At 33.8% G+C, this 26,741-nt stretch overlaps 1 protein-coding gene across 3 annotated transcripts in view; it reads left to right on the forward strand.

The window, feature by feature from the left end:
• Positions 1-26,741, forward strand: part of STAG1 (STAG1 cohesin complex component) — a 366,147-nt gene that overhangs the window by 277,458 nt on the left and 61,948 nt on the right. For all 3 annotated transcript variants that reach the window (XM_058552570.1, XM_058552581.1, XM_058552562.1), the window contains 7 exons: positions 191-308; positions 7,411-7,514; positions 13,097-13,189; positions 13,289-13,378; positions 13,542-13,745; positions 15,249-15,319; positions 16,945-17,032. In XM_058552570.1, coding sequence (XP_058408553.1) covers positions 191-308; positions 7,411-7,514; positions 13,097-13,189; positions 13,289-13,378; positions 13,542-13,745; positions 15,249-15,319; positions 16,945-17,032 — 768 coding nt within the window. The remainder of the gene's footprint in view (positions 1-190; positions 309-7,410; positions 7,515-13,096; positions 13,190-13,288; positions 13,379-13,541; positions 13,746-15,248; positions 15,320-16,944; positions 17,033-26,741) is intronic.

A 26,741-nucleotide genomic window follows, 5' to 3' on the forward strand; every position in this document is an offset into this window, starting at 1 on the left:
GATTGATTCTACATATTGCATCCCTGTTATTGACAGTGGAATACAAGTATATATATTGTTCTCTAAGTGGCTCTTGGAAACATTGTGACCAAGCCATTTTAATTATGAAGAAATGGTTTTTTAACTCAAAATATTACTAGTAGTTTCTTCATTAAATGTTCTTCAGTCACACTTGATTTGTTATTTTTAGTTACATGAACATGCAGCCTACTTGGTGGACAGTTTGTGGGAGAGCTCTCAAGAACTGTTGAAAGACTGGGAGTGTATGACAGAGTTGCTATTAGAAGAACCTGTTCAAGGAGAGGAAGGTATAGTATTTTGACAAGTTGATTTACATATTGTTTTGGGTTTCTATTAATAATCATACCATCTTGTATATATCACTTCTTAAAAATGAATATACGCAAGCATGCATGTCTTTTTGCAAAGAGAACAATTTGTTTTCTGTAACAAATAAGGATGTCTCAGTAGTTTATAACATCTTTCTAGATTGACTGTTACCATGCTGCACAAGTTTTTTAACATCCATGTAAGTGCCGTGTAATATTCAAAAAAGTTTTCTTTATGCTAATTTGAGTCAAAAGATACTGACATACTTAATGTAAAAAAAAACATGCATCCAGAATCTTTTTGTTATATGTATATGGGAACTTGGAAAAGCCTTTGACACAAAAGGATTTAATTAGACCACAACCATCCCCTCTTTTGTTATATTTTCTTAAATCTTAAAGTCAGGAAATCAAAAATAAGATCATTTATCTAGCTATTCAAGAAATAGAAATAATTGCTATATGATAATTGAAATATACATCTTATTACACTTTGCATAATAACGTGAACAGCAAAATGGATATGTATACTTACTAAAGCATTTATATTCTAAAAGTTTATATGAATGTTAGCTCCTTAAAACTAGAAATGCTTTTTCCTACATGTGGCTTGTTTTTCAAACTAGCCCATGGTAGTGCTTTGGAGAACTGCTATTTCATTTAATCCATACAACAATCCTGGAATGTAGATAATACCTTGATGTAAGAGAGTCTTGTAGTGAACTAAACATGGACTTCAGAATCAAAAGAAATAGATTCAGATTTTTAACTCTTTTGTGACTAATGTCCTCATTTTTTCTGATCCTTAGCTTCCTTTTCTTTATAACATAAAGATTATTTTCTTTTTATACCTTACGGTTGTTGAGAGGGCTGCACGAGAATAGTATACTCTTGATTCCCTATTCTACTTCCCCTGCTCTTCTGTGTGGTTCGACCCTTTGGGATATAAGAGCAGCACGAGCCATCTCCTGCGGTAGACTCCCCAAACAGGTCACCAGGAGAGTGACTATCCCCCAGTGTTCTTTCTAAGTGGTGGTGGTAATTGGTATTATCTACTCTGGCTTTGACAAAATTCAATGAGAGAGACAAGGGGTATGCATCAGACCCAGATAAACTCCAGTAAATTGGCCCAAATTGCTTCTTTTAAACTCAAAATATTTGCCTCACAGCTGTATTCTTAATCTGTGATGCAAATCCTTCCCAAACTTTTCTCAGACCTTCCTTCAAGGTGGAGGTTATTATAGTATGTTTGGCTTCACCTCTGATTATTATTTACTTTATTTGCATGTGGTTTTATTTTTCCTTCTCCATATCCTTGGTAAGAAGATGGCCCTGTGGCTAAGTTGACAGGACCTCCGGCTCACTAGATCAAACTCTCGACTGTACTCTGACTCCTTTCACTTTTGTGATCACAGAAATATGAACATACATTCTATATTTTCTCCTGTTTATTTTACTTATACATGTTTCTGCTAAGTTCACTGACTTCATACATTCTAACTAGTCTTAATATTTTCTCTAATGAAATCAATTCCCCTTCTAATCATTACTGCCCAGTCAACACTTTGCTGAGCAAAGTACCCAGCATAGTATTTAGTGGTGTGTTGCATCCATTTTCCTTCCCTTGCTTGTGGCTATAGAATCAGCAAATTATCAGAGCTTCTTATTTATGATGACAAGCCATTTTTCTTTTTATCACCTTATGCTCTATAAGGTTATTTCCAAGGAGAAGGGAGGCAGAGGATATAAATTAAGGAAAGAAGAGCCAAGGTAATAATGCTTTGGTATTGTTAGCTTTTTACTCTTGTTTAAATAAGATGTATAAGTCAGTAAATCGGAATTACTGAGTCTGTCAGTCATCAGGTTGTTCTAGATGGATTTACCTTGTTAAAATAACTATATACTACACTCATGTGTCATTTAATGACAGGGATATGTTCTGAGAAATGCGTTGTTAGGTGATTTCGTGGTTGTATGAACATCACAGAGCATACTTACACACACCTAGATGGTATAGCCTACTATACACCTAGGCTATGTGGTACTAATCCTACGGGACCACCATCTTGTGTGCGGTCATCATTGACTGAAACATTGTCATACGGTGCATGACTGTCTTAGGTGTTTCGTTGTGGTTTAGATTTAGTTGACGTTGGGTTTGATTTAATTCCAGTCAAGAGGTTGTTTTGGTTTGGCTTGGGTTTGATTGGTTTGATTTAAGCTAGAAAAGTGAATTATGAAATGTGAAACATTTTTTAAGTGAACCTCAGTTTTAGGGTATGATTGAATCTGGGAAGGCAGGGCTGGGGAAATTATGCATAACAAGTGCAGAACCATATCTACATTATGACACAACTTTTTTCATACATTTGTGCATTTGCATTCTGTGCCTCATATGAGCTCTGGCATGGAATAGCATCCAAATCAGTTTTCTGTGCTAGTATTTTGCTATATTTTATGATAACAAAATGCTTCTAGTACGACTAATTAGAAATTAAGTTATATTTTAGGTAGGTGGAGTATGAGGGGAGATATTCCAGTGGGTAAAAGTCTGGTTAGCAGTTGGAGATATATGACTAGAATTTGGGAAAACAGATGCATTGTCAAAGACTACCACTAACAATTTAAATCACAGTAGTCTTAAGACTGACTTGTAGTGTTTTTAAGGGACGGGGTTTTTTGTTTGTGTGTGTGTGTGTGTGTATTCTATGGCGAAATCAAATTGTTAGTTAAATTTTTAGTATAATGTGAAGGTCTGGGTAACAGGTAACCTGGTAACAACAATACCATAACTAAGGCATTTAACTTCACTGAGTCTCAGCTTCTTTATCTATAAAAAAAGGACCTTTGATTAGATAATCTTCTGTGATTATTTCTAATGCTAAAGTTCTGTGATCCAGATGATGGGTGAAGTAAATGTGGATAAATGCAATTCTTCAAAGTAAATAATTCATTTATAACTTTAAAATATGGACCGCCTTCTATGTGCTAACTATTTTACTAAGCACTGAGGTCAGCTCACTCCCCACATGGAGCTTACCTCCTAGTGGGGAAGGCAGACCAAACCAAGTAAACAGTCAGAATAATTTCAAGAGTTAATAGGTGTCTGTGATGGATGATAATAAGGAGGGGTCCATCTTTAGATTGAATCCTGAAAGGAAGATCTCTCTGAGGAGGCCACCTGTGAACTAAGAATCTAAAGCATGAGGGGACTAGCCATGGGAAGTGTCAAAAAAGCCGTATAGATAAAGGAAATAGCAATTGCAGAATATCTGAAGCATGAATGATATTGTTATGTTCCAGAAGCTGCAATAGGTAAAGCATAGTGAGCTAGGGCACAAGATGAGATAGAGGCAGAGGCCAGATGATGTAGAACATTTTAGTTCATAAGTGGATTTATTTAGTTCATTCTAAGTGTAATAGGGAGCCATTGAAGGATTTTAAACGGGGGAGCGATGTGATCTAGTTCATATTTTAAGAAAAAAGCTTTTAGTAAACATGGTTTGGAATAGGCAGAAGACCAGTTAAGGTAACTGTTGCAGTGGTCTCTATGGGAAATCATGATAAAAATATAGAAGAGGAAGATAGGTTATAAAGAAAGAAAGAGCCGATGGCTGAGTTTTAAAGATTATAGGTAGGAGACAGAAGCAGGAAGAGAAAGAGAGAGTGAGAGCTCCAGCAAGCTTTAAAAAGGTAAGAGAGAATTATACCCTATAGAAGCCCAGTAAGAGAGCTGTGGTTAATAACATCACATATTGCGGAGGAGTAAAAGGACTACGCAAAGATCTTTAGCTTTAGTGATGGTTTAGGTCGTTGGTGACTTTTAAGCGTTTCTTTGCAGTGGTAAGGAGGAGAGGAGTCAGGGTTCAAAGTTATCAGAGTAAAATGAATAGTAAGGAAATGGAGATAATGTGCAGAGAGATTTCAGAAGACTTAGAAAGTTGTGTAGTTATCTGATAATTCATAGTACAAACAGCTACCCATTTGATTCAGTCATTGTGACTATTTGGCTCTTGTATGTGGCTTAAGGCTGCTTTGCTTTCAGTTTTATTATTTGGTTTTGCTGTCATATCCCAAAAGGGATTTCAATTAAATTTCAACTGTTTTGAGTTTACCTTGTCTAAATGGATGGTTTGAAATTATAAAGTAAATAACAAAATTGATGGCATTGGACACTGTAAGGTTGGGTGGGTTGTTCTTCAACACTTATATGGATTTTAGTATAGAGTAGGAGAATGTTTCCCTACTTGAGATAAGTTGTTCTCTCCTCGCTTTCCATAGAACTAGATTTTCTTCCTAAATAAAAGAAAATGCATTTAGTTCATAAACAACCTTGTCATTCCTTTATCCCTAGCCAAATGTGAAAAATTATGGAATTCTAAAATCATAAAAATAGAAACTTAGTTGTTTTATTGAGTGGGAAGCCTTTTCATATTATTAGGCATTGGATCAGGGAGTATAAATGGAAAAGCTGACAGTGTTTCATGTGTTTTTCCTAAGACAAAATGTTAAAAAAATGATTTAATTAAGATGTACATAGTACATATTCCTTCACAGAATAATTTTGGTACAGATTAAAAGACAAGATGTTATTATGTCTTTGCCGTTTCATTGCTGTTGCCCCGATTTATTTTAAAATAATCAGTATAAACTTCTAAAGCTTAATGTTTTAAAAAAAATTTATACCTAGTTTTGTCTCTGTAATCCTCACATCTGTTGGGCTTTAACGTAAAAGACTACACAGAGAAAGGGAGAGAGAGGGAGGGAGGGAGTCAGAAAGATAGAATTAAACTATTCAAATTAGTCTCAAAATCTATCTTTAAAAATACTTTAAATACATTTAATGTATTTAAAAATACTTCAGAAATATTTAAAAATAGAAATTAATTCAACAAGGAAAATACAGAATCAATGTAAAGAAAACCATAATGTTTTGTTAAATGACGTAAAATAAGATCTCAGAAGTGAAGAGAGCTATATCATGTTCCTCGCTAAAAAGATAATAAGAATGTCAGCTCTTCCCAGTGTAATGTGTAATTTTCTTAAAATGCCTTTCCAAATTCCAGGGGTTTTGACAGAGTTCTGGGAGGTGAGGTGAGAGGAGTAATTAAGCAAAATGATTTAAAAATTTATATAGAACTTTAAGCTTATGTAAGAAGGCAGTATAGCATAGTGCTTAAGAGCACAGACCCTGGAGTCAGACTGCCTGGGTTCATATCTTAGCTCTACTACTAGCTCAGTGCTTTGAAAAATTATTTAACCTCTCTGTGGCTCATTTTTTCCATCCGTAAAGTATAAAGATATTAATTCCTATCTTTCGGAATTGTTTCAAGGATAAAAAAAGTTAATACATAGAAATCACTTATGACAGTGCCTTGTACATAGAAAATGCTTAATAAATTGTTTGCTTATTAGCCTTATAGAAATTAGAAAAATTTTAGGAAAAGGACTAGATAAGGGAAACTTGTTCAACTAAATATTCAAATTAGTTGAATTAAATTACATATTAAGGTATAGTGTAACATTATAAAGCTGCTATAATCAAAACAGTATGGCATTATGATAGAAATAAACAAGTTAGTGAGACTAAAAGAATCTAGAAATACTGTAGATCTAAGCATATGTGAAAGCCTAAAACATGTTTAAAAACGGCATTTAAATTCAACAAGGTAAGCTGGTTTATTTAACAGGGGTGGAGGCATAACTGGCTGTTCACCTGGTGGGAATAAACAGGCCCATGCTTCATACTATTGGCAGAAATAAATTCCAGGCAGATTAAAAATGTAAAAGCAAGCGAGAGAGACGGAGGCAAACAGATGCACAGACAGACAGAGAGAAATAAGAAAATATGTTTCTATAATCTCTAGGACAAGGGGATCTTTAATAGGAATACAAGAAACCCAGAAGTCTTTTTTATCTATGTGAGATGATGGATGTTAACTAAACTTATTATGGTAATCATTTCACAATATATGTAAGTCAAATCATTATGCTGTAAAACTTATACAGTGCTATGTATATCAATTGTACCTCAGTAAAACTGAAAAGGAAAAACAAGGAAACCGAGAAGCCATAAAACAAATCAGAACAGATGTGACATTATGTAAAATTAACAGTTTCTTTCTGACAAACTATACCATGCAGAGACTGACAACAAAAAGACAAACTGGGAGAAAATATTTGCATCATTCAGAAGACAGAGTTACTATTCCTAATATACAAGAGTTCATAAGTGGATAAGAAATGTGAATATCAGTAGAAAAATGGGCAAAGAATAAACATAGAAAAATCTCAGAAGAAAATTCTAAACCAATGAACAAGAAAATATACTCCATTAGTAGATAGGAAGGCAGAAAATAACAATGAAATACTGTTTTTTAATAATTGGATTCCAAAAATTAAAAGGATTTATATAACATCCAGTGCTGGCAGGGATATGAGGACCCAAACATTCTCATTGCAGCAATAAATAACCTTATGATTTGTCAGTATCAAGGTTTTAACATTTGACCCATTACTTCTTCTCTTGGGAATTTACGCTACAGAAATAAAAGTATCAGTTACATATATATATGTGTATTGATATTTATTGTTGCATTGTTTACAGTGACAAAAATTTGGAAACAGTTTGAACATTAGTAGGAGAAGGTTGACTAAATTGTGAAACACAAATTATGTAATTATAATTTAAGATAATTATTCATATGTGTGTGTAGTGACTTGAAAGATATTCAAAATCTCTTGTTAATTTTTAAAAATATACAGCATGATCTTTCTAAAAAAAAAACAAAAAATAAAAAAAGCTATCTTCTTACATGAACTTTGAAATGATGTAGAAGGAAATACAGTAAAATTTTGGGAATGCCTAACTTGTAAGTATGGTATTAGAAGAAACCAGTTTATCCTCTTTTTCTTTATTTTGTATGTCTCTTTCTTATTTGACTTATGACAAAGTACAGAGCTTAACTTCAGTCTTTAATCAGTAATAGAATGTTTTCAGTTTTTTATAATTGTATTCATTTTTAATACATTGTTATTATAAAACTATCTTCTCATACTTATGTGTTTTGTTTCACCTTAGCAATGTCTGACCGACAAGAGAGTGCTCTTATAGAGCTAATGGTTTGTACAATTCGTCAAGCTGCTGAGGCACATCCTCCAGTGGGAAGGGGTACTGGCAAGAGAGTAAGTTATATTAGTGAGAAATCTACAAAAAGGCTTTTAATGTAACTAGCTGTCTTAAATATTTGAAAATTTTACTGGTATATGTATCCTTAAAAAACATGATAATTTTGTAAATGATACATGCTGTAGTGCTTCATCTTTATATCCTGTCTACTCAGGTGATAAAAATAGACTCTTTTCTTCCATGCTTCTATAGCACCTCTACCTGCTTCTTTTCTAGTACTTTAAGAATTTTCAGGGGCCGGCCTTGTGGCTTAGCGGTTAAGTGTGCGTGCTCCGCTGCTGGCGGCCTGGGGTTCGGATCCCGGGCATGCAACGCTTCTCCAGCCATGCTGAGGCCACGTCCCACATACAGCAACTAGAAGGATGTGGAGCTATGACATACAACTATCTACTGGGGCTTTGGGGGGAAAAAATAAATAAATAAAATCTTTATTAAAAAAAAAAAGAATTTTCATATTCATATCTGTTAAAAGTGCAGAAAGTCTCTGAAGACAAACTGCCTAGTTTGCAAGCTCTTCCATTTAGCAACTATGTAATCTTTGGACAGTTGATTATTTTCTTTGTGCCTTATCTGTAATATGGGGCTAATAATGCAGGTGTAATTGGATTAGAGATGAATTGAGATAATCACAGATGGAAAGACTGGCTCTGGTGGTGTAAAGAGGTAGGCAATTCCTCTCTGCAAAGAAACTTAAACTGGAAAAATTGTAAACAAAAAACCATATCAGGGCTCTGGAAATTCATCAAAGATAAAGATAAAAAACAAATTGTGAAGCATTTATTCTTGAAAAACTGCCAAAGCTTCAGGTAAAAGTGGTGGTAGTCTATGGCCTTCTTGCCTCAGGTTACCATACACACATACCCCATAAGCTTGATTGGTGAGATAAGTAGTTTTACCAGAGTGGCACTGTCTGCAAAAACCAGCAGCTTTGCTCTCAGAGGGGATAGACTCAATATGGGAAATGTGGCAAAAGCCCACAGCTTTGTCAACTAGAAATGGTCAGGTTGGTAGAAGCAACCAAAGAAAACCCACAGCTGTGATATTCAGAGGTTGTGGTCCCAGTTGGTAAGAACAGTAGACCAGCCAAGAATCTAACTGAAAAATTCTGGAAATGAGAAAACCATAAAAAGGTTAGATAAGGTCTCCACACATCCCTGGCTGACTAGGAAACTTGAGAGAATCCAACAGAAAATAAAAGTCAAGCCAGACTTAAGAACTGGCTGAACTTTGACTATGTGCTCTAACTCACCAACAGATTAGGTCTCAGAAGGGAGAAGCCTCATAGATTTCAAGTATTTGAGCAGAACCTAAGCCCAAATGATTGGCTGACCAGTAATCTATTGAAACACAGTGGGGAATCCTAGGAAGACAGGCTAAAAAACAAAAATAAAAATAAGAATTTCAAGCAGAAGCCACACATCATGGGAGAGACAAATTATAGTTTAAGTTAAAGGTTACTTCTTTTTTTTTTTAATAAAACTTAGAAAAATAAGTTAAAAATCCGTGGTTGCTATATATTATCCAAAAATGTCCAGAAAAACTACAGCCTGTAAAGAAACAGTAAAATATGACCACACTTAGGGAAAAAAGCAGACAATAGAAATGGCTTCTCAGTAGGCCCAGTTGTTGGGTTTAGCAAAGACTTCAGAGCCCTTTTTATAAATATGTTCAAAGAATTAAAGGAAAATGTGTTCAAAGAAATACGAGAAAACATGATAACAAGCAATAGGAAATCTCAATAATGAAAAACCAAATGGAAATTCTCAAGTTGGAAAGTACAATGACAGAAATTTAAAATTTATTAGATGGGCTCAATAACAGATTTGAGATGAAAGAAGAAAGAAACAGTGAACATGAAGATATTTTAATAGAAATTATCCATTCTGAGGAACAGAGAGGAAAAAAGATTGAAGAAAAATGAACAGAGCCTCAGAAATGTGTGAAACATCGTGTACCAAGTTTGTGTAATGAAGTCCCAAAAAAGAAAGGAGTAAGAGAAAGAGACAGGAAGGAAAAACATTTGAAAAAATAATTGCTAGAAACTTTCCAAATTTGATGAGAAACGTTAATCCACAGATCCAAGAAGCTTAACAAAGCCCAAGTAGGATAAACACAAAAGATCTAACTCTAGACACAGGATAGTCACACTGTTGAAATCCAGAGACAAAAAATCTTGAAAGCAAGAAGAAAGAAACAACTCATAGCAATAGGATTAGCAATTGACTTCTTATCAGAAACATGGAGGCCAGAAGACAGTAGAATGACATATTCATTGAAAGACAGCAAAATTGCCAACCAAGAATTCGAAATCCAATAAAATTATCTTTCACGTATGAAGGCAAAATAAAAACTTTCCCAGATAAACAAATATTGAGAGACGTCTTATTAGAAGACCTGCCTTAGGAGAAATACTAAAAGAAGTCCTTCCAGTATGTAAAGAATAATACCAGATGGTAACTCTAATCCACAGGAAGGAATAAAGAGTACCACAAATGGTAAATATATGATGGATATAAAAGGCTGTGTATATTATACATTTTTTCTTTTCTTTTCTTAATTTCCTTAAAGGGTTTTGAGATTGTTTAAAGCAATAATTATAGCACTGTAGTATTAAGATTATAAGATATTTGGATATATGTGACAATAGCACAAAGAAGAGTAAAGAAAATGGAAATATATTGGAGCAAAATTGCTGTATTTTGCTGTAATTAATTCAATATCATCCTGAAGTTGATTGTAATAAGTTAAAGAAGTATATTGTAATCCCTAGAGCAACCACTCATACCCAAAAAAGGAAAACAAAATCAACAGAGAAATTATAATAGGACAGTAAAAAATGTTTAACTGCAAAGAAGGAAGTAAAGGAGGAACAGAGAAACAAAGACTTGAGATATTCAGATAACAGATAGGAAAATGGCTGACATAAATTCAACCGTATCAAAAGCTGCATTAAATGTGAATATAAGAAAGACTCCGAAAAGTAGAGATTGAGAAAACTATGGACTGGGTATGAAATGGTACTAAGGAATTACTGTTTAATTTTGTTGGAGATAGTAAGTTTTATTATTCTTAAGTCTACATCTGTTAGGGACATATACTTAAATATTATGAGTGAAGTGATATACCACGAATTTGCCTCACACTGCTACAGAAAAAAAAAATTAGAGGACTTGATGAAAGAGTAATGACAGAATGAGTGTTTCTGAAATTTTCCAAAATAAAAGTTTTAAAAATATGTATAGTCCCAACTTTGACTGAGAGCCTCTTCAGGCTAATTTCTTGTCCTTTTGACATGTCTTATCATTTTTTGAGCACTTTCTCTCAGAGCAAGATGTCCCAGGTTCACTTTCTACCTTTACTGTTTATATTATCTATTGCTATGTAAAAAATTACTTGAAAACTTAGAGTCTTAAAACAATAAGCCTTCATTATCTCATGGTTTCTGTGGGTCAGAAACTTCGGAGTGGCTTTTAGCTGTTCTTTTAGCCTAGGGTCTCTCATAGGGTTGCAGTTCAGATGTTAGCCAGGGCTTCTGCCTCTGAAGGCTTGATGTTAATTTACTACTTCCATAATGGCTCACTCAAATGGCTGGCAAGTTAGTGTTGATCGTTGGTAGGAGGCCTTAGCTCCTCACCAGTGGAACTCTCAATATATGAATGTTCTCATGACGTGGCTACCAGCCCCTCCTAGAGTGAATGATCCAAGAGAGAGTGAGGTGGAAACTTCTGTATGATCTAGCCCTCAGAAGTCAAACAACATCATTTCCACAATATCCTATTGGTTACACATGTCAGCCCTATTCATTGTGGGAAGAGACTCTGTAAGGACATGAATACCAGGAGGGAGAGGTTATTGGGAGTCATCTTGTCAGCTGATTCTACACTACCCTAGCGCAGGAATCTCCAACAATCCTTGGTTCCTTTTAATAGACAGTGGTATTTAAAGATCAAAATCTTGGCGCTAAGAGTACTCGTTGTCAATTGGTTATCATTTCTGCTAGGTACTTTTAGTAGGCAGCTATGTATTTCTCTATATATACACATATATATTTAAGTCACATTCATAACATTTCTGACTTAAATTTAACGAGATTTTTATCTCTTTGATTTAATGTTTTTTCCCATTTTTATTTTATGGAAATACGTAAAACATTTACATAGTTAAAAAGTCAAAACCGTGTAAAAATATATATTCAGAGACGTTCTGTATGATCTAGTATGCAGTATGTGGATATACTATTGAGAGTCTTTTGGGTTGTTGCCAGACTTTTGCTGTTAGAAATAACGTGTAGTGAATAATCTTGTCATTTCCTATACCAGGTGTCTTGGTGGGGGTAGATTGCTAAAAGTGGGATCACTAGATCAAAGGAAAAATTTAACTAAATACAATTTTTTTAGATATTGGCAAATTCCCCCTTCATAGGTATTATGCGATTTTTGCTATCCCATCAGAGATAATATGAGGATAAAATGAATTCATGCATATAGAGTGCCAGACATAGTGATCCTTTAGTCAAAAGTAGCTATTTCCCTAAAATCAATATCCTTCGACCTTTCATATATTGTCAGGTGAATTTCAAGATTTCTCAATATCCTGAATACATTCCTAGGTATATATTCCACTTCATATGTAATCCCATATGTAATTGCCTTCTGCAGAACTAAACCCAATACTTGGTAGATCATTCCAAAGTGATTATTTTATATATTTAAGAGGTTGAAAAACAATAAAGCCCCTGGAGGAAGAATTAGGTAGGAGGCCCTATTACTTCTTTCACATATTCTCAAACATTGAGGTTCATTTTTATAAAGTGGCAATTTATATTGGAATATTTCTCTTCTATAAAACCGTTCAAATTTATGATGGTAAATTTCTTCAAGATGATAACAAAATGCAGAATATTTTGGGGAAATGATTATCTTAACTGAGCTTGCATTTTAATATTTTATTTTTGGAACTAGTTGAATACAGGCTAAGGTGATGGGCATCATCAGCTTGAGTTTGTTCAATGACCACAGGATATATACCCCTGTGTCTTGATTATTGCCTAACAGATTTGTGAACTTAATTACAACGAGAATCAAATATAAATGAGTCCAGAGATATTGTTAGTATATGCTTTAAAAATAAGTGAAAATTTATTAGCTGCTTATAGTATTAAAAAAGCCTTACTTTCTAAAGTATTTTTAGAAAAGTGTGTTTAACATAGGGGAGATCACTATTAACATATTGAAATTAAAACTCTAGAAAAATTATTTCTCCATTGGTTCCAATATTTTTATATTTATAACTGTGGTATTATAGAAATATTTATTTTTGATTTGCTTTAATCTAAACAAGTAGTTTATCTGAACTTTAGTGATTCCTAAATAAGTAGCTATTTAATAAAGTAATAGTGCATGTTAACTAGAAATTTGCGTAAAACGAGATGTATTTATTTTACTAATTAGTTTGATAAGCTCCTCTTAAAATTCTCAGTTACGTTATCTGCCAGTGCTACTTTCTTCTATGTAACATTCTAGATTTATAAATTAGTGCATGACACTCTTATTCTTTGCCCATTTAAATTTATTTCTAGGTGCTAACTGCCAAAGAAAGGAAAACTCAAATTGATGATAGAAACAAATTGACTGAGCATTTTATTATCACACTTCCTATGTTGCTATCAAAGGTATAGTTTCATTTACATTTTTTGTGATAATATGCCACTGAGTTTGCTTATTACACTGTACTATTAAAGTGATTCTTTTTTGTTTTCTTCTCCTTTTAGTATTCTGCAGATGCAGAGAAAGTAGCAAACTTGCTACAAATCCCACAGTATTTTGATCTAGAAATTTATAGCACAGGTAGAATGGAAAAGGTAAGACACTATGAAATTGAAATTCTGCTATTATAGTCAGTTTTATTAACTGAATGATTTTAATTTCATGTAATCATATAGGCTTATTTGTTATTTGACAGATGCTTATTTTGTTTTTAGTTATTAGTCTAAGTATCATAGTTTTTCTCTCTTTCTTCCTTAGCATCTGGATGCTTTATTAAAACAGATTAAATTTGTTGTGGAGAAACATGTAGAATCAGATGTTCTAGAAGCCTGCAGTAAAACCTATAGCATCTTATGCAGTGAAGAGTATACCATCCAGAACAGAGTTGACATAGCTCGAAGCCAGCTGATTGATGAGTTTGTAGATCGATTCAATCATTCTGTGGAAGATCTATTGCAAGAGGTCTGTTTTAAAGTTAATATGTATATATAATTATTTTGGCTAATAATTATTCAAGGTAGCTGAGTGTGTAAATTGTTTCCATTTTAAAATAAAATCTAGTAGAATTCCCTAATTCTTTCAAAACTTAGCAGCATCATTGCGATTGTTCATCGTATATAGCTCAATCTTGGTTATAGTTTATTTCTATTTAAAAAAAAATCTGTTTTCATTAAAGCTAGGTCTTTTTTTTTTCTCTTTTGAGAAAAATCTTTTTAATGGGGCCGACCCAGTGGTGCAGCGGTTAAGTGCGCACGCTCCGCTTCCATGGCCCGAGGGTTCGCAGGTTCGGATCCCGGGCGCGCACCGGAAGCACTGCTTGTCAAGCCATGCTGTGGTGGCATCCCTTATAAAGTAGAGCAAGATGGGCACGGATGTTGGCCCAGGGCGAATCTTCCTCAGCAAAAACAGGAGGATTGGGGCCGGCCCCATGGCTTAGCGGTTGGGTGCACGTGCTCCACTGCTGGCGGCCCAGGTTCGGATCCTGGGCGCGCACCGACGCACCACTTCTCTGGCCATGCTGAGGCCATGTCCCACATACAGCAACTAGAAGGATGTGCAGCTATGACATACAACTATCTACTGGGGCTTTGGGGGAAAAAATAAATAAATAAATAAATTTTAAGGAAAAAAAGGAGGATTGGCATCCAATGTTAGCTCAGGGCTGATCTTCCTCACAAAAAAAAAAGAAAAGAAAAATCTTTTTAAGATCTGGCTTTTCTAACTCATTTTTTCATTCTCTGTTCTTGGGACCTAATTTTAATATTACTGAATTATTATGATGTGCTAATGAATAGAACATAAAAATTAAGTGTGCTTATAAGAGATGGCTGATTACCAGTGGTGTGCCCAAGATAGCGGCAAGCATCTCCAACTGGTTATTTTAATAATTTTATCTGTGATTCCTACCTCTTACCCTCTCCCTCCAATCTGTATAAGACAATCTAGAACCCCACAGCTTTCTATGCTCTGATGGCTGAGCTGACAGGGTTTTCTTTTTAACTCATATAACCAATTTTTCCCTAACTTTCAATTTTTAACTTTTTTTTAACTCTTGATTTTTTTCAACCATTTTTGACTTTTCATTGTGATTTTGAAGCTGCAGAAGTAACTGACAATCAGTAAAATCTTTGAAATAGCCATTAAAATCTTTAAAGTACATGCCCTTTCACTCAGCAATTTCAAGGAATTTATTCTAAAGTATTAGTCAGAAGAGTGTACAAAGTCATGTTTATGACACTGTTTAAAATGCAAAAATTAGTTATCTATGGGTGTTGGGATTATGAGTGTTTTTGATTTTTTGGTTTTTTGCTTATTTGTATTTTCTTATTTACCAACAGTGAATATGTGCTATTTATATAATTAAAAAGAATTTTTCTTTAGACAGTAAGTATTAACAGACATTCATGTGAATTTGAGTATGAATAATGTTATGGTAATGAGGTGATGTCTACTTTTTATTTATAGGGAGAAGAAGCTGATGATGATGATATTTACAATGTTCTTTCTACATTAAAGCGGTTAACTTCTTTTCACAAGTACGTCATTTATTTAAAGTAGATTTAGTGAATGACACATTAGCCAACATAAAACAGACTGTGTTTGTAACGTTTAACATCCATATAACAATGGAAAATTTTAGAGAAATATTGAGATGTCGTGATGTTTTTTCTCTCTTATTCAGATTTTCTCCAGATAAATTAGAGGTTCTTATTATAATTTAATTACTTAAAGAGTAAGATTTATCATTCACTGTAATGAATGTACGCTGTAAAAGTTTGTTAGTATTATTAAATGGGCTTGTTATATAAGCTAGAGTTTTATAGGTATAATTTTCAATTGCCAGTTTTTAGAAATCTTACTGGGGCCGGCCTGGTGGCACAGTGGTTAAATTTGTACACTCCACTTCGGTGGCCTGGGGTTCACAGGTTTGGATCCCGGGGACTGAGCTACACAGCCACGCTGTGGTGGTGTCACACATACAAATTAGAGGAAGATGCGCACAGATGTTAGCTCAGGGCCAGTCTTCCTCAGCAAAAAGAGGAAGATGGGCAACGGCTGTTAGCTCATGGCCAAGCTTCTGCACAAAAAAAAAAAAAAAAGACTGTTTAGAGGGCCGGCTGGTGGCATAGTGATTAAGTTCAAGCACTGTGCTTCGGCACCCTGGGGTTCGCAGGTTCGGATCCCAGGCACGGACCTATGCACCACTTATCAAGCCATGCTGTGGCAGGTGTTCCACATATAAAACAGAGGAAGATGGGCAGATGGGCACAGATGTTAGCTTGGGGCCAATCTTCCTCAGCAAAGAGAGGAGGATTGGCAGCAGATGTTAGGTCAGGGCTAATCTTCCTCACCAAAAAAAAAAAAAGTGTAGCCCTTACATTAATGAGTACTTTCAATTTCAAAGCAGTGTCTAAAATCTAAACCTTTTCTTTATCCACAAGTACACTTTTTGAAATTCCATGGAAAAACAAACTCTTCCTTTAAAAAATATTTTGACATTTGAAAATAAAAGTTGACAACTAGTGACCTACTATTTTTAGTAGTAGAGCTTGTGAGAATTTAAAAGTCAGCATTATCTCATTCAGAGGTCGTCAGCCCATGTAAAGAGCTACACTAAAGTTTTTGAGCTTTGCCATATTTTCTTTCTCCTGGTTTTGTCTGTCTTTATCTCTATCTTGTGAATACAAATCTTTCTTTCAAAAAAACACGTGTTTATATTTTGAAATTGTGAATGGATTTGTTTAAATGTATTTTAAACTATACTAGACAGATAGAAAGATTACCCATCTATGAAATATGAGCTTATGTTGACTATGTGGTCAACGTTCACTTAAGTGTATGAAGTTTTATTGTTATTGATTTCTTTTAATGAATTCCTAATATCAGCTTGCACTCTTTTTTCCCCCTCCCTCTCTTCTCCTCTCCCCCTCTCCTTCTGCCCACTCCTTCCCTCTCTTCCTTCTTTCCTTCCTTCCTTACTTGCATCCATCTCTCCTTCCCTCCTTCCTGCCTTCCTTCTGCACTGAACATTTCCTTTATGGATCTTTTTTAATTCAATAAGAAAATGAAGTTATTTTATTTTTCCACCCACTGAAACTGAGCTCAAATTTAAATTTTCTTTCACTCTAGAATAAAGTTAATTCATTTTTATTTATTTTAGTGCTCATGATCTCACAAAATGGGATCTGTTTGGTAATTGCTACAGATTACTGAAGACTGGAATTGAACATGGAGCTATGCCAGAACAGGTAGGAGTGTATTGGTATTCCTTCTGGGTCATTTTAGAATGCTAAGCTTTTCTGAGATTTATCAAAAGGCTTTCATAGAAAGTAGTTGATAATTCTTGAATGCAGCCACCTCCTTTGAGAATTATTGCCATAGTGATTGAATGTTACTCATAGGTGTGTTACATCTTCAGGTTTGAGCAGAAAAAAATAGAGAACCTTTGCTATAATATACCTCAAAAATTTAATATTAAGGCAAACATTATGACTCTTACTACAGTAGCAATTTTAAAACTTGATTAATTCATTATAATGAAAATTTCTGATCATGGCTATATTCCAGGCACTGTTCTAGGTATTGATAATAATAAGCCTTAGGTATGACTTAGTTTTTGTAATAGAACCATAGTTAAATAAGCTTGGGGGCCTGTAGCAGATTTTAGAACTTTTTGCATTCTTATGTAAGTTGGAGTGGAAAGGGCAGAAATTAAACTTTCTCTAGTCTGGAAGACACTTAGAGTAGACAACTTAATTCTCATGTAAAATTAAGTTGTTAATTAACAATTACAGTTATTACAGTTAATTTTAATTAACAGTTACAATTATTGTTAATTAACAATAACAATCTCTTGTTAAGAGTTAAGTATTATTTTGTATACTACAGACACACTGCAGACATTCATGTAGACCAAAATACCAACCCCATAGTTAGGTATAGCTAGTGTTTAAAGATGATCTCATCCATTCGCATTTGGTAATATGGAATGCTTAGATGACACTTCATTTCACTAAAGCAATAAGAATTTCAACAGATAACAAAGTTATAATTTCATATTAAAAGTTTATCACAGAAACAGTGCTTTATTATTGCTATGATTAATTCTTTCAAGTTGCCAAACACTATTCATGTTTTTTATCCCTGCTTGATGTAACAGCCATTCTTAATAACAGATGTCCCTGATAGGTGTTTTTATTGTAGTTTGTGGAAAGAGGCTAAATATTTGACCCTGTTTTTCATTTATTGCTGACTTCAACTTCCATCCTCTCTTCATCTCAAACTTTTCAATAGCCTGAATACAATTCACTGATATTCTCAAGCGGTGCTTCAAAGTTGAAAGAGAATAATAGAGTTAAGATATTGCTTTTTTGGTTTCCTCATTTTCCTCAAGAAGAGAATAAGAAGAGCACATCTCTGTTTCATTTGGGGATTATAACTATATCTAAATTTATTTTTTAATTCACTACATCATCAATAATTATCAGAACTGACTTGTGACAGTCTCACGGTGTTATCTTCTGTGATTATTTTGGTTTTCTGTTACTTATTTTCACTGCATCTGTATTATTTACCCTCATTTTATTTTAATTTCTTTGAATAAGAGAACATGTTTATGTGACATTTGCTTTAACTTGAACTTCTTAGACATATTCTTTTTTATTGAAGTATAATTGACATACAATATTATATTAGTTTCGGTTGTACAACATAGTGATTTGATATTTTTATACATTACCAAATGATCATCATGCTAAATTATCATCTGTCACCATACAATGTTATTACAATATTCTTAACTGTATTACTTATGCTGTACATTATATCCTCATGACTTATTTATTTTCTAACTGGAGGTTTTTACCTTATGATCCACTTCACCTGTTTCACCCATTCTCTCACTCCCCTCACCTCTTGCAACCACTAGTTTGTTCTCTGTATCTGTGAGTCTGTTTCTGTTCTGTTTGCTTTGTTGTTTAGATTCCACATGTAAGTGAAACCATATGATGTTTTTCTTTCTCTGCCTGACATTTCACTTAGCAAAATATCCTCTAGGCCCATCCATGTTGTTACAAATGGCAAGATTTCATTCTTTATAATGGCTGAGTAATATTCCATTGTGTGTGTGTGTATATATATTAATTGTATATATATGTAATATACAATTATATATATAATTATATATAATTATATATATAATTGTATATATATAATATACAATTTGTGTGTGTGTATACACACACACACACACACACACACACACACACACCACATCTTCTTTATCCATTCATGGGTACTTAGTTTGCTTCCATATCTTGGCTGTTATAAATAATGCTGTGATGAAATAGAGAGGCATATATTTCTTCAAATTAGTGTTTTTGTTTTCTCTGGATAGAATTGCTGGATCCTATGGTAGGTCTATATTTAATTTTTTGAGGAGCCTCCATAGTGATTGTACCAATTTACGTTCCCACCAACAGTGCACCAAGGTTCCCTTTTTTCCACATCCTCGCCAACAGTTACCTCTTGTCTTTTTGATAATAGCCATTCTAACAGGTGTGAGGTGGTGTCTCATTGTGGTTTTGATTTGCCTTTCCCTGATGATAAGTAATGTTGAGCATCTTTTCATGTATCTGTTGACCATCTGTATGTCTTCTTTGGAAAAATGTCTATTCAAGCCCTCTACCAATTTTTTAATTGAGTTGTTTGTTTTTTTTGCTGTTGAGTTGTATGAGTTCTTTATATATTTTGGATATTAACCCCTTATGGGGTATATCATTTGCTAATATCTTCTCCCATTCACTAGGTTGTCTTTTCATTTTGTTGATGGTTTCATTTGCTGTGTGGAAGCTTTTTAGTTTAATGTAGTCCAATTTGTTTATTTTTGCTTTTGTTGCCCTTGCCTGAGGAGATAAGTCTAAAAGAATATTGCTAAGACTGACGTCACAGAGCCTACTGCCTATATTTTCTTCTAGGAGTTTTATGGTTTCAAGTCTTACATTTAAGACTCTATTTTGAGTTTATTTTGAAGAGACTGTCTTTTCCCTATTGTATATTCTTGCCTCATTTGTCATAGATTAATTGACCATATTAGCATGGGTTTATTTCTGGACTCCCTGTTCTGTTCCGTTGATCTATGTATCTGTTTTGTGCCAGTGCCATACTGTTTTGATTATTACAGCTTTGTAGTAGAGTTGGAAATCAGGAAGTGTGACACCTCCAGCTTTGTTCTTCTTTCTCAAGATAGTTTTGGCGTTAGACACATATCCTTTAATCATGTGTATGAAGTTTAAGTGCATCACTACTAGATTGTACTCTTGTTCATTTTAGCAATTTTAACATTTAGCAGCTCTTGGAAATATCTCTTTAGGTACTCAGTATTTAAAATCCAAAAACTATATTCAACCAGTTCTTCATAGAATCATGAAAGCTCACTTTTTTGACTCCAACTCTGTACTTTGAATTAGAATCCAGAGAAATACAGATTTTAGAGCAAGGATATGAAAGAAATACCGAAATGTTTGCTATTGTTAACCCTCAGTTATACATAACATTTTGAAGATACCTTAAAATTTACTGTCTAGCTATATTCGGGAACTGTATTGTCCATAGGCTTGACTATTTGTTTTCCACGATAACCATTCAGCTAAAAGTTTCCCAGTCTTAGTCTTCAGAGTTAACTGAATTCTTTTTTTTTTTTTCTTCTTCCAGTGATCTATCTTTTGTCATGCCAGTACTGTTTTAACTATTATAGCTTTAGAATATATGTAAGACCAAAATTTAAAAGAATTTATCTATTCTTATAATAATTTTTTAAAGGCAAATTACAGAAAAGTTATAATAGAAAAATAAACTCTCTTGTTCCCTTCACCTGATTCGTCAGTTGTCAGTAGCTTTCCACAGTTGTAGCTCTCTTGCTTTCTCTCTCTCCTTCTCCCCCTCCGTCCCTCCGTATACGTGTGTGTGTATAAAGCATTTATTGTGTGTGTGTGTGTATAAAACATATATTAATAATATTCTTTATACCGCTTTTCCCCAGCCCAGGATCAAAGCCATAATAACACATTGCATTTAGTTATGTCTTTTTTTTGTCTCCTTTAATCTGGAATGGTTTCTCAGCCTTTGTCTCTCATAATACTGACATTTTGAAGAGTACAGACCAGTTACTGTATAGAATGTTCTCAATTTAGTTTTGCCTTATCTACATATTTAGATTCAGATTATGCATTCTTGGCAGGAATGCTACATAAATGGTATTCTGTCTTCAGTGCATCACATCAGGAGGTACATGATGTCAATTTGTTCGCTATTGGTGATATTAACTTAAATCACTTTAGTAAGGTGGGGTCTGCCAAGTTTCACCTGTGTAGAGTTACCGTTTTCTTTTTTAATTAATAAGTAATCTGTGGGAAGATTCTTTAAGACTATGTAAATAGTCCTGTTTCTTATCAAACTTTTGACCTAATAATTTTAGCATCCATTCATGATTCTTGCCTGACTTATTTTTTTACTATCGTGGTCACAAAATGGTAACTTAAGTGGTGATTTTCTAATTCTGTCATTTATTTTATATTTATTTGTTGTCACTCTGCTATAAGGAAAGCTTTCCCCTCTCCCTTTATTTACTTATTCATTCATTTATTTTTTTAAAATTTAGTATCAGTATGGACTCATGGGTTCCTATTTTATTCCTGTTCTGTTCAACTGGTTTAAATTGAATACTATTGTTATTTATTCTGGTGCTCAAATTATTGCAGATTTAGCCAGAGGGAATTCCCTTCAAACTTTCTCCTGCGTGCTTGAGATACTTTTTTTGAGCTCTTCCATTCTTTCTGGCACAAGTATATGCTCCAGCGTCTGTTTACGCCTTCTCCTATGCTAATGAATTTTTAACCTATAAAAAGTATTAGATGTTATTGCAATTCTATAACACGATAATCATCGGCTTATAAAGAACCCACATTTCAGTATATATTATAGTATTTCTTCATACAGTTTTTTGTAAAATAAAGGCAAGAAATATTTAAAGTCTTCTTATCCTGTTTTGTAGCTTTGTGCCTATTTCCTGTTGATATAGTTTTAAGTTTAAACCTTGTCTTAGATAACATCTAAGAAAAATAAAATATTAAACTTCTGCTTTAATATGTAGTTGCCAGAATTGTCTGAGTTGATTCTAAAAATTGAAAACCTATAAAGAACATTTGTAAATTATTTTGGTAAATATTTGCTATATAACAAAATAGTATGATTAAACACATAAAGGAGGAGAGGTAATCATATGTCATTAACTTCAGGCCTCTCAGAAAACTTTTGTTTTGCATTTATTATGTACCAGGTACTATTTTAAGTCTTCAAATGTATACATTTGTTTAAGTCTCATAACAACCCTACGGAATATGTATCTTATTCTCATTTTATTGATGATGAAACTGAAGAATAGAGATATTAAATAACTTGCCTAAGGTATTTATGCTATACCATTCTATGCATACCCACTCAAACCAAGCTTTTAAATTTTTTTCAGTGTCTCTCTACATTTTCTACTACTATTGTTTATGGTGTCCCATGCCTTCTGATGTCTGCCCCATGTCAAACTTTTATTTTTGTGTGTTTTTATTTTTTCCAAACATCTTTTCTATTGTTTCAGTGGAAATTGTGAGGAGAGATTAGATGCTGGTACTTAATCTATCATAGTGAACTGGAAATCAACAACATTTCTTTAGACTGAACATAATATAGGGGCTGAGTTGAACTTTAGTCAGGTTACTGCTTTTGGATGGATTATGGCTTATTATTTAAATAATGTAGTCATGCTTTCTTTAGAAGCATGTTGATGGAGTCAAGCTCTCCTTAGAAGACTACACCCTTATCCTTAACGGGGCTTAGAAATTATTTCAGTTACCCGCTTCTGACTACTCCTTGGGCATGCCATATGAAAACCTTTAGGGACTTCACCACCACCCACACACACATCCAGTTTACTACCTACCTAGTCATTATTGGCCAGAAATGTGTTTCAGTGTCAGTTCCTGAGGAAATAAGGGTATATTAAAAGCAGTTCTTAATCTCAAGAGACTTTTGATCTTTTTTAAAATTCTACCTCCTGAATATCTCTTCCTGTCATCATTTTTCCATTCCTACTACCATTTCCGTAGTTTAATCCCTCATATTTTCTCTTGTGAATCCCAGCAGTAGCTGCCTATTTTGTCTCAGTAACCTCAATTTCACCCTTTCTCCAAACTAGGCTCTGTTCCAGTAATTCTCAACTGGATGTATGCATCAGGAAACCTTATGGAGTATTTTTTTTTAAATACTGACATACTTTCAAATACCATTGTGAGAATAAATTGGTATTTTAGAAAGTTATTTTTCAGTCTCTATCTAAATTAAAAGTGGACATACCCTTTGAGCTTTTGTAGTTCTAGGATTGTAGACTGCAGATATATACTTGGAAATGTGTACAAAGACGTAGGTATAAAGATGTTCATCTTAGCATTATTTATAAAAATTTAAAACTTGAAATAATCTAAATGTTCATCAATAGAGGACCAGTTAGATATGGTAGGATAGTTTTGATTCTATGCAATGCTATGCAACAATGAGATTGATATTATTTATGCTATACCATTCTATGTGAGAAGAAATTCGATGAAAAAATTTCTGCAAGGAACAGAACAGTATGTATATTTAAAAGGGTGATGAGAAGATTTATATATGCACACATCTTTTAGTTGACAGATTATTTCTGGGATGATGCATAGGAAACTGTTGACAGTGGATTTCTCAATGGAAAACTAGAGATCTGTAGTGGTCAAGAAACTTAATTTGAATTGTACACCATTATACTGTTGGATATTTTACCATGTACATCTATTGCTTTTTAAATTTAAATGCTAGTTGTTTAGTAATGAACGACTGGAAATTGAAATTTTAAAAACATGTTCCATTTATAATAGCAGCAAAAACCATTAAATACTTAGGTATAAATCTTAACAAGATATATACAAGATCTGTATGCTGAAAACTGCAAAACACTAATGAAAGAAATCAAAGAAGATCTTAATAAATGAAGATATATCATGTTCGTGAATTAGAAGACTCAATATTGTTAAAATGTCATTTCTCCCCAAACTGATCTTAGATTTAACACAATTCCGGTTAAAATCTCAGCAGAAGTTTTTGTAGAAACTGAGAACTTGATTCTAAAATTTATATGGGGGCCGGCCCCGTGGCTTAGCGGTTAAGTGCGCGCACTCCGCTGCTGGCGGCCCGGGTTCGGATCCCGGGTGCGCACCGACGCACCGTTTCTCTGGCCATGCTGAGGCCGCGCCCCACATACAGCAACTAGAAGGATGTGCAGCTATGACATACAACAATCTACTGGGGCTTTGGAGGGAAAAAATAAATAAATAAAATCTTTAAAAAATAAAAAATAAATAAATAAAATTTATATGGAAAGGCAAATGAAATAATCAAAAGAATTTTGAAAAAGAACAACAAAGTTAGAAGATTCAGACTAGATTTTAAGACTATAAACAGTAACTTAGTGTGGTAATGAAGAAAGGGTAGACATGTAGATCAAAGGAACAGCATAGGGAATCCAGAAATAGACCCACACATATATGGTCAGGTGATTTTTGACAAAGGTGCCAAGGCAGTTCTTTGGAGAAAGGATAATCTTTTCAACAAATGGTTCTGAAACAGTTGGATACGCATATACAAAAAAATGAATCTCAATCCATACTCCACACCATATTCAAAGATTAACTCAAAATAGACCATAGACCTAAATGTGAAACCTACAACTATAAAACATCTAGAACACATAAGAGAAATTCTTTGTGACCTTTAGTCAAAGATTTTTTAGATACAACACCAAAAGCATGCTCCATAAGAGAAAAAGTTCAAACATTGACATTCATCAAAGTTACGCACTTCTGCTCTTAAAAGACACTGTTAAGAGATTTGAAAAGACAAACTAATAGACTGGAAAATATTTGCAGCTCACGTATCTGATAACACACTTGTACCCCAAAATATAAAGGTCTCTCACTACAATGAGATACCACTACAAATCTTTTATAAAGCAGTTGAAACTCTTATACGTTGCTGGTAGGAATGCAAAATAGTACAGCTGTTTTGGAAGGTAGTTGGCAGTTTCTTACTAAATTAAATATACACTTATATGACCTAGCAGTTACTCTCTGGGTATTTATCCAAGTGAAATGAAGTGTTAAGTTGACATAAAAACCTATACCTGAATGTTTATAGCAGCTGTACTCATAATTGCCCCTAACTGCAAACAACTCAAATGTCCATCAAATGGTGAATGTATGAAAACAAATTATATTGCCATCCATATAATAGAATACTTCTCAGCAATACAATGGAAGGAACTACTGTTACATGCAACAACATGGATGAATCTCAATAGCCAGATTATAGAGAGTCAAAGAAGCCAGATGCACCAAACTATATGCTGTATAATTTCTCTATAAATTCTGGAAAAGACAAAACTGTAGGAGAAAAAAACAGATTTCTAGGGGATGAGGAGGGGCTGACTACAAAATGGGGGAATTAGAGGGATGATGGAATTCTTTATCTTGGTTGTTTTGGTGGTTACGTGACTATACATTTGTCAAAACTCACAGAAATGTACATTAAAGCAGTACATTTCCCTTTATATATATATTACACCTTAATTTTTTTTAACTGAAAAGGAATAAAAATAAAAGGAGAGGAGTAATTATTTCTCATACTTAATGAAGGCCATTTCATTAAGCCTGGCCAATGTATATTTTGAGGTTAGAAAGCCCCAGACCAAAACACAACCACCACAACAGAAGAAAGCATTTATCACATGGTGGAAATTTCAGAAGCAAGAGCCATAGGAAAGTGTAATACAATCTTTATTTTTATATTCCAGCCCTTTCAACCAAAGCTGAAAGTTATATAATGATTGCAAAAATTACTTAAACTGTAAAAAAAAGTTGTTAAATTATTTCTTTTTTATTGAGGTATAATTCACATACAACATTGTATTAGTTTCAGGTGTACAACATAATGATTCGATATTTGTATATATTGCAAAATGATCACAATAAGTCTAGTTAACATCCATAACATTACATAGTTATAGGTTATTTTTTTCTTGTGATGAGAACTTTTAAGATCTACTCTCTTAGCAACTTTCAAACATGCAGTACAGTATTATTAACTATATCACCATGCTGTAAATTACGTCCCCATGACTTATTTATTTTATAACTGGAAGTTTGTACCTTTTGTCTCCCTTCACTCATTTTGCCCACCCCCCACCCCCTGCTTGTGGCAACCACCAATCTATTTTCTGTATGAGTTTGGTTTGTTGGGTGTTTTTTTTTTTTTTAAGATTCCACATATAAGTGAGATCATACAGTATTTGTCTTTCTCTACCTGACTTATTTCACTTAGCATACTGCCCTCAAGGGCCATCCATTTTGTCACAAATGGCAAGATTTCGTTCTTTTTTATGGCTGAGTTATATTCCATTGTATTTATATACCACATTTTCTTTATCTGTTTACCCATCAATGAACATTTGGGTTGTTTCCATATCTTGGCTGTTGTAAATAATACTGCAGTGAACATGGAGGTGCATTTATCTTTTTGAGTTAGTGTTTTCATTTTCTTCAGATAAATACCCAGAAGTAGAATTGCTGAATCATATGGTAGTTCTAATTTTTAATTTTTTGAAGAACCACCATCCTGTTTTTTATAGTGGCTGCACCAATTAACATTCCTACCAACAGTGCACACGGGTTCTCTTTTCTCCACATCCTCACCAGCATTTGTTATCTCTTGTCTTTTTGATAATAGCCATTCTGACAGATGTGAGATGATATCTCATTGTGGTTTTGATTTGCATTTTCCTGGTGATTAGTGATGTTGAGCATGTTTTCATGTACCTGTTGGCCA

The sequence above is a fragment of the Diceros bicornis genome, chromosome 2 (assembly GCF_020826845.1).
Source record: "Diceros bicornis minor isolate mBicDic1 chromosome 2, mDicBic1.mat.cur, whole genome shotgun sequence".
Taxonomy (NCBI): Eukaryota; Metazoa; Chordata; class Mammalia; order Perissodactyla; family Rhinocerotidae; genus Diceros; species Diceros bicornis.